Source organism: Nannobrachium achirus (assembly GCF_963921795.1).
Source record: "Nannobrachium achirus genome assembly, chromosome: 22".
Taxonomy (NCBI): Eukaryota; Metazoa; Chordata; class Actinopteri; order Myctophiformes; family Myctophidae; genus Nannobrachium; species Nannobrachium achirus.
The window spans coordinates 49,395,577-49,405,359 of NC_137829.1; the positions used below are offsets into that span (position 1 = coordinate 49,395,577).

Sequence of the window (9,783 nt, forward strand, 5' to 3'; positions counted from 1 at the left end):
ACAACACATCTTGATCTTACATGAGGAGTTGCGCGTTCATCTCACTATAAACAAGCAACGGACCCAGTGTTGCCAGGTTATGCGAGAGAAACAAGCAAAACAAGCCCTTTAACACTGCTACTCGAAAATGGTCAATTAAAACAAAGCATATCCCCTGATCTTTAAATTGTAAATGCCTTTTATTTTGCATTGTGTTTTTTGCTACGTTTTTCTGCTGATATCCTCTGCAGTAGCCTGATATAAGTGTTCTATGTCTGTCAATCTGCAAATTCCGTCCTGCACGACCTCGCCCTTTGCTTTAGGGCCCATAGGCCTACATTAATTTGGTGATGTCCTTGCCTTGAAAATGTTTGGTAAACTCTTTTAAACAACATTACGGAGCAAGCTCAAATAAGCAACTAAACAAGCCCCCAAACCCACAACTACCAATATTTGCAAGCAACTTTACAGCCTCACCCTCCCCCAGACCCCTATTGTAAATATCTACTGTATTTCTTCTTTTTCTGACAATATCTACTGCATAGTAGGCCTACTGTGTTCTATCCATCTGTCATTCAATGTTATATGAGATACATAATGGTTTCCTGTAAATAAAGCAGAAAAGCTTATAGGATCTCCCTTTAGTTGACTGTGTAATAGTGAACTGTACTGTCATGAAACTGTACCTTTCCTATGCAAACTTATAATAAAGTCTTCACTCAATCAAACAATCAAAACAGAAAAACAAGCCCAAAGTTGCTCATAATAAGCAGACATGGCAACACGGCAGGCAACCAGCGTCAAGACACTCTACAAAAACAGAATGCATTTTCCGGTGAAACCTTCAAAATAAGATAATCCTCCTGCACGCAGTATTTCCTTTTGCTTTCTAATTGTTTATTTTTTCCCCCTTTTTTTACTTTTCTTTTTTTCCCCACATTAATAAAGTAACACTTTAAGATGCAAGATGAACGCATAAGTGGAGCCTCAGCTCCAATATAGGCAGCGCTGCCGTTGCGCCATCTAGTGGTTTGATTGATTGAAGACTTGATTAGAAGTTTGCATAGGAAAAGGTACAGTATTTCATGACGGTACAGTTCACTGGTACGAATACCAGAAAAGTCGCCCTCTTTCAAAGTCTTCTAAGCTAGATGCGGATTAGACTAAAATCAAATCTGTGCTTTTGGGGGTCCCTGGAACAAAAAAGTTTGCAATAGGGGTCCATCCGTGGAACAAAATATTTTGAGATGGGGGTCCACGGCCAAAAATACATTTTGGGGGTCCTTAACCACTGATAGGCACATTTTACAAATGTCTTCTAAATCATAACAATCTTCTGAAAAAATGTATTATGTATTATGTTATGTATTTGGCTACGGACCCCCATCACAAAATATTTTGTTCCAGGAACCCCCAGAAGCAAATATTTGATTTTAGTCAATTCTGCAGCATAAGGCCACAGGCACAGACCCGTTGGAAAAGGGGCGACTTTGAAAGAGGGCGATGTGGCTACCTCATGACGGTACAGTTCGCTATTGTTCCAAACGTAGGAGACTTCGTTTGAAGGAGCGCTCGTTTTATGGTTATACGTCACAGTTATTGTCCACGACATTGCAAGCGGCGCGAAGGCCAGCGGACCTTGGTCCTGCTCTTCGCCCCCGAGCGCCGCAGGCGCGAGTGGCCGCGAAGAGCGGGCCAGGGCCGCGCGGCCGGCGGAGCGCCGCGCGAGTTACGAAGCCGTGGTGAATGCAATCGTTATATTTATGCCCAGGCCGTAAGGCCTGGGCAAGCCCACGATAAACGCATTCACACCCGCCCGCGCAGTCCAAGTGACCACAGCCGAGCGCTCCAGACCTCCGCTCCAGCCAATCACAAGCCGCGCCTCAACGAACTCTCCTACGGTAGGAATACTCGCGTACAGTTCACTGGTACAAGGTCTACTAAAAGCATGACTAAAAGTCGATGAATTGACTACGGTATGCGGAAGAAAGAAGAGGAATACTGCTGGGAAATGCACTGGGGGATGTAGAGTACTTCCCCAAAACGGGCAAGTATGACTAACTGGAGGCAGGGCAGTTATAAAGTCCTCCTACACTCTCTTGTCTCCATTGAACAACAACAGTACCAGGGAATATTTTGGAACACAAGATCTCTCGCACTCAACTCGACAGACAGGTAAACATCCGTAGCTTTAAACAGCTAGTTTGAACTTGTACATGTATGGATGAGCCCTGGCGCTCACAGCCTCTGTGGTCTGTAGTAAAAATACAAAATACACTTTCGCTACTCATCAAAAAAAAGAGGGTTATAAGATGTTGAAAGCCTACTTTCCTTAGTGGCAACACTCCGAGACCCCACCCCACGTCTAAAATACACCTTTTGGCCAGAAAAGAAAACATTTCACGGAGGTTTTAGCTACTCCACAGCGCCCTCTACAGACCGTTTATTAGAAAAATCCCATTGTCCAGATTTTGGCTTCCGGTGAAATATTGTATTTTCTGGCTAAAAAGTGTATTTTAGACGTGAGGTGGGGGGCTCAGAGGGTTGCCATCAAGGACATTAGGCTTACAACTCCCTGAAGCCGTCTTTGTTTTGGTGAGTAGCGAAAGTGTATTTTTTTTATTTTACTACAGACGATGCTGAGCAGCCTTTCCTGCGGGCGCAGGTGATCTTATGGACCAGAGCTAGGCTACACAGTGAGCAGGAGTCAGTCAGTCAGTGTGGAATCTATGGATATATTTATGGTGTCGTCTCGTGAAAGACCATGTCAGAATCGATTTACCTTATTGATTATTACCATAGGGTCCTTCACTCAATTCATAAAGATGTATTATAGTGGAGCCACTGAAGCGCTCCACTTCCTACTCACCCAGCTAAGCTACCGTATAACAATCAGTGGTGGAAACAGTACTTGCACAATTTACTTATACGGCAATGTAGATATTTTACAAGTAAAAGTAACGTAATTCAAAATGTACCTGAGTAAAAGTACAAAAGTATTGGCATCAAAATAATGTACATAATGAAAAGTAAAAGTGCTGAATATGCAAGCTTTAAAAAAATATATATATATTGAAAATAGCACATCAGTTGTAGATTTTGTAACTTTTTTTTTAATGGTCGAAATGATGAAGTGGTTATGTTTTGTGTACCAATAATCACAATTTACAAAGTAACTACATTTTCAAATAATTGTAGTTGAGTAAAAGTACAATAACTGCCTCTGAGTAGAATAAAATTGTGAGTAGAATAAAATTATTGGAAATTAGAAATACTCAAGTATAGTACAAATACCTCAAAATTGTACTCAAGTATAATATACTTGAGTACACTTAGTTACTTTACACCATCGAACTCTCCCAGGAGTTTCACAGGTACCTCGTTATGTTCACTTCCTCAACAATTGACGAGAGTGTTATTAATTGCTCTGCACCTGTCAACTGTATAGTTACCATTGTTTGATTCAATTCAATCTTTATTTCAGACCCAGGGAGATCCATAACACAATTATACAACACAACACAACACAATAAAATAACAGAAAAATAAAAATCACACCTGCATGCTGTACATGACTGTACATGAAATGTATGTCACCTGACTTTCCGACGGTCTGGTGACGCAAGGTTAGACTTTCCGTAAATCCAAGGATTGATTATGCAAAGCAGAGCCTCTCCTTCTTGTAGGCCTATATCTCCTGGAGAGGACAGGGGCAGACCAACTATGTGGCAATTTGGCTTTTAAAGGGATATTCCACTTTCAACAGGGAAACACCGTATGGGCTTTTCTCCCCACACACCCATTGTAACTTCAAACTCCATTTTAGCCATGATAGATTAATTAAAAACACCCATTATTTTTCTGGTGACTCGTACTACCCTCCTAATACGTGAGCAGGCCGTGTTTTATCCATAACTTTTTTCATTTATTTTTAATAAAAACCTATTTGGGAAAATGGAAAAAATGAAATACAAAAAAGAATATCAAAAAAGTTATCGAACTTGGCCTGCTCACGTATTAGGAGGGTAGTATGAGTCACCAGAAAAATAATGGGTGTTTTTAATGAATCTATCATGGTTAAAATGAAGTTTGAAGTTACAATATGGGTGTGTGTGAGGAGGGCCTGGTAACATTTACATCAAATATCTAAATATTGAATCAAGCAAATTAAAAACTGTTCATTGTGTTCATAAAAGCCTGATTAGATGATAAAATGACCAAAGTTTTTTTTGAAAGTGGAATATCCCTTTAACACTTTTGTAATGCAATAAAGTACCTTGATAGATTGTTAAAATGCAAATGCATGGGGCGCCCGCTGGCCTACCGGTCCAGGCGCATACTGCATAGGCTCACTGTAGCCTGAAAGTGTGTCAGTGGTTCGATTCCCGATCCCAACCAACTTTGCTGCATGTCACTCCCTGTCTCTCTCCCCATTTCCTGTCAGTCTGCTCTCTTATCAATAAAGGCATAAAAGCCCCCAAAACATATATAAAAAAAAGCAAACACATTTGTATTTGACTTTAATTATGATACAAATGCAGTCGGCCCAAAGATATTGTCATATTTTCAAATGTGGCCCCCTTTGAAAAAAACAAACCCAAATAAAATATAATATGATTCCCTTTTCTTATGTCCTCAGATAAGGATGTCTACTGAAATCCCCCTGAAGGAGAGATATGAGGCCAGCATGGTTCTGAGCGGTGTAGGTGATGCCCTGGGCTACAACCACGGCGACTGGGAGTTTGAGAGCGACGGGGCGTCCATTCATCGGCAAGTAAAAGAGAGAGGTGGCTTGGCCAAGCTGGACGCCAAGGACTTTCCGCTCAGCGATGATACCATCATGCACATGTTCACCGCATACGCGCTGATTAAGGCCGAGGAGAAGGCTAAGACCACCCTGCCGGACCTGTGTCGGGAGCTGATGGTACAATACGTAGAAAGTATGAAGGACATGGATGGACGAGCAGCAGGTATCTATCTACCAGGGGTTCCCAAACCTTTTTGTCTCAGGGCACCCCATGAATATTTTTTTTAATTCGAGGCACCCCTAGTACATTATCATTTTCACTCCCAGAACCTTATATTTTTAGCATATCGTCGTTGTCGGGTGGAAACCTTGTATGTCCAAAACCGTTCGTTTTGTATTTATCATCTATAAAATGTACTAAACTAGTGAAAACAGCAGATCTACAAGCACACAACGCCTCGCATCGGCTGTTTCCACTAGTTTTGTGCGACAGTCTTGTATGATGAAACAGGGCAAAAGACGTACACATTTGAAACTTGGAGATACAAGGTTTCTGCCCGACAGTGACGATATCTTAGTGATTATGTTGCGAGGAAAACATTGAGATTATAGACATTTTGGTTTGAACTGACTGAAAACAACTTTGTACTTCAAGTTTAAAATTATACTAAATATTTTTTCAAGTGTCCAAATAAATTCCAAATATTATCAAATTATCTCGCGGCACCCCTGGACTGCCGTCGTGGCACCCCAGGGTGCCCCGTCACCCACTTTGAAAACCCCTGCACTATACATTACTTCAATTTGAAGGTGTGTTTGTGTGTTAAATCGCTCACTGCATGATGACATCGTGTTGGGTTTTAGGACTTCAATTCATTTGAATGGAATCATAGCGATCATACATACATTCGTACATTCACCATGAGCAGGGGACATTTTTGTGAAAATAAATGCTTTGACATCCAAATGCATTTAACTTTTGACCTGCTCTTTAGAGACTAGTCCCGTCTTCACAAATCTTACATCAATCAAGATCATAGCGATAGCGCATGACCGAATTTGTGTAACATTGACTGACACGGTATTTAACCAAATTACTGCCAAACCGTTTTTCTTACATTTTAAACGTAGTAAGATGTACACACAAGCCGTCGCCAAAAAAAAAGGTGAGTTAAACCTACTTCCTGTTTCCTGTTGGAAACCGGATCAGATTTTTTTTAACAGTAGATGGAGATCAAAAATAAAATGCAATAAAAAAATAAGTCAGGAAACCTTCGCCGATAACTCTGGAAACTCAGGCAATACTGTAGGTTAATCTTGAAAGATAAATGTCTTTTCCATCTCCTCCTCCAGGGATAACCTGCATGTCTGCCTGTGACGTTCTGGAGGACAGAATGAACAAGAAAGACTACAACTACAACATACCCTTCAACGCCAGGGGCGGAGGCTGCGGGGCGGCCATGCGCGCCATGTGCATCGGCCTGCGCTTCCCCGACCCGGAGCAGGAGCGCCACCTGGTGGCGGTGAGCGTGGAGAGCGGGCGTCTCACCCACCACCACCCCACCGGGTACCTGGGGGCCTTGGCCGCGGCGCTGTTCACGGCCTACGCCGTCAGGGGCAGCCCGCCCGTGGAGGCGTGGGGCCACGGCCTCATGGGGGTCCTGGAGAAAGCCAAGGACTACGTCCGAGAGGCAGGCCACTGTGTGAATGAGAACCTCCAGAAATGGTGAGTGCGAAGACTGAAATATATATTTTTGAATATATATTAATATATTTAATACATCACTGTGATGTCATGGGAACCACACTAACAGATACCCTTTTATGCCCATATATGGATCAATATTAAGCCCATATCTAACAGGATTTCATATGGAAACACCCATATATGCAGGCCACATCGGCCCATACCACACTAACAGAATCCATATATGGCCAGACAGATGGCCAAAACAGACCATATTTGTGTGGCTGGTTGTACAGACAGGGATCTCCATATATGGGCATAAAAGGGATTGTATGTATGATGTAAGACGTCATAGACGTCATAGGACTTTTACATAAACAACTGAGTAAGCATGTTTGGGGTCTCACAGCATATCTCCATATGGGTACCAGGGGTCTCCATATATGGGTAGCTGGTCCGATATACATCACTGGCCAGATGGCCAAGACTTGGCGCGGGCGAGGTCGCTTGTTGCCCTTAGGCGTCTTACTGGTTTAACACTTCGCCAGCCGAAATAGAATGGCTTGTTGGTAGATTAGCCGTGAAATTTCTATTATTATATTATGATCTGAACTGCATTCATTTTACAAGACCATCAGCGCTATATCACGTAGTCTTCATCCCCCATAACCATCACGCGATCCCCGTTGTATACTCACCACAGTCCCCAGCGAAATTCCTCAATCTGCATTGGCTTAGAGTGGCGGTTTCGGCCGAGGCATCTTCCCCCCGTGCGTTTCGCGTGCGCGATCCGTTCACGTGAATGTGGGCTCAAATAATCCTAGTGTGACTCTACAGTCGATATGAACATTTTCGCTAGCTTAGCCCCCAGCACTCCAGCTATACTAACGCTAACGTCTAAACAGAAAATGGATGGGAGCTGGGAAGCTATAGCAGGGAAAGGACCTGACGTCACTTCCGCTTCATGTCAGAGGAGCCATGCGCTATCGATGGACGAGCGGTGACTAGGGAAGGTTAGACGATCGCCGGTTTTCGGATAAAAATCATTTATTTCGTTTTTAATGACCCAGTACGGTAAATTACGGCGCGGCTGAGACTCCTTGCTCAGATGTCCGGTATAAAACGGTTTTAATATGGGCATCTCCAAACGGCTGTCAAAGTGTTAAATGTCAGTAGTAGAATAATACATTCAGCATTCATTGATCTATGTTATAGGGACTACTTTGAGAAAGCTTGGGAGAAGTACCTGACCGAGAGGGGAATCCTGGATGGGAAAGCCGAAAAAGCACGCTTTCCAGAATGCTACGGCGTGAAGGAAAGAGAAGCATTTTACAAGCAGGTGGCGTTCCAGAGTACTGGCGGCGCCAGTGGCCACGATGCCCCCATGATCGCTTATGACGCTCTCCTGTGCGCTGGCGACTCATGGGAGAAGTTGGCCGACCATGGCTTCTTCCACGGTGGAGACAGCGACTCCACGGCCGCCATCGCCGCCGCCTGGTGGGGCGCCATCTACGGCTTCAGAGGAGTTCCAGAGCGGAACCACCGGAAACTGGAGTACAGGGACAGACTGGTTACGGTGGCACAGAAGCTGTTTGAGCTGAGGAATAAGCCCTTTAATGAGGATGAATAAAGAAAACCTGAAAATGTCATATTTGTATTGACGATACCAATAAAATATGTTGCCGTTAAAGGGATATTCCACTTTCAAAAATCACACCCAATATGAAGTGAGCAGTGGTCGTGCTTGCATAACATCTTCAATTGGTAATTGGTGATGTAATACAGGCTACACACACACACACACACATTGCTATGGCAAAACGCGGAGGAAAACACATTGCTATGGCAAAACGCTGAGGAAAAAGACTAGGATATAAGTCGAGGATGTAATTGGTGATGTAATATGGCTACACACACACATATTGCTATGGCAAAACGCTGAGAAAAATACATTGCACATTGCACACACATTGAACAAACGCATTTCTGTTTCAGCTCTGTTCTTTAAAATCACAGCTAAAAAACCTTTTGCATTTTATTGATAGTTTTTAAAATTATTCTTCTGCACTGTAATTTTACTTTTTTAAATTGTATTGATGTGCACTTTTATGTGGTTTATTTTGCTCTGCGTCTTGAATCTGTGTATCCTATTAATAGTACATCGTTTTTTTGCTGAATACTCCTTTTATAATGGTTTTCTTTTGCTTAATGTTTTATGTAAAGCTCATTGAAGTGCCTTAGTTGTTGCAATGTGCTCAACAAATTACACATGCGTACATCATGTAATAAAGTAATAATTACACTTAGATTTAGCTAATTCGAGTCACTATACATTTTATGTACTTCCCTGTGCAAAGGAAATATCGGCTTATCCACTTGGTTCAGACAGCTGCGTTGGACAGTGACAACTGTACGGCTAGGTGTAAAAGTGAACAAGGTACCTACTGTATTAGTCACATGATTTGGACTTACACGAATCAGAGCCTTATGGGTATCCATTCAACATGAAATCCTTAAACTGATTGAAATTAAAATACCCTTAAATCCACTATACTTTGTTCTAGGGGCAGGCATAAATATCACATTAACAAAAGGAAACCAACTGTGCGCAAATAAGTAAGGACACTTGACTTCAGTCCATTATATCTCCCCCTTAATAATACCAATTGAATTGGTATTGTGTTTTAAATCAGTTTCATCATTGATTTAGTCCCCTTTACACTTTAATGATAATAATGAATGCCTATTCCTCCCGCGGGGGAAATTCAGATATCGCAGCCCAACCCAGCTGCTTTTTTTTTATCAGCTTTGACCCAGCTGAACTCAACCCAGTGATGCCCACAAGGAGCGCAAGGGGGAAGGGGAGCAGTGATAGCTGGAGTGGGGAATCGTACCTGGGGCCTCTGGAGTCCTAGGTGTGGCCACCACTGCTCACTGTACACTTTGTACAGGTAAAGACACAAATGTGCCAAAATGACCTGTAATCATGAAAAAGTGTTTAATGAACAACACTTGTCACTTTGAAATGGGGAGAGAGAGATGGGTAATGACGTGGCGAAGGTTGTCCGGGTCAGGAATCGAACCAGAGACGCTGATTCTTTTTTGTTCTGTTTTTTCACTGTACACAACGATACTTTTTGTAACCTTAACTGATGTGCCGCTTCTGGGCGACTGATGTTCCCTCTTGGGGTAATAAAGGTATCTATCTCTATCATGTGTATCAGCTCAGTGGCCTTGTGGTTAGTAGGGGTGGGCAATGGGGCTGTTAAGTCTGACATCATTTTGTAGGCAGAGGAGAACCTTTGGGGGCAAAAGGCCCCAGCGCCTGTGAATCTTTTTACTATTTTTACTATTTACTAATTTTTCTTCT

The 9,783-nt window shown here is 42.6% G+C and overlaps 1 protein-coding gene across 1 annotated transcript; it reads left to right on the forward strand.

Annotated features, from left to right (window-relative positions):
- Window positions 1-1,919: 1,919 nt before the first annotated feature.
- Window positions 1,920-8,721, forward strand: LOC308307296 (ADP-ribosylhydrolase ARH1-like). The gene is made up of 4 exons (XM_080752483.1): window positions 1,920-2,154; window positions 4,619-4,949; window positions 6,080-6,452; window positions 7,629-8,721. The coding sequence occupies exons 2-4, from the start codon at window positions 4,625-4,627 to the stop codon at window positions 8,041-8,043; spliced, it is 1,113 nt and encodes a 370-aa protein (XP_080608609.1). The 5' UTR covers window positions 1,920-2,154; window positions 4,619-4,624; the 3' UTR covers window positions 8,044-8,721.
- Window positions 8,722-9,783: the final 1,062 nt, after the last annotated feature.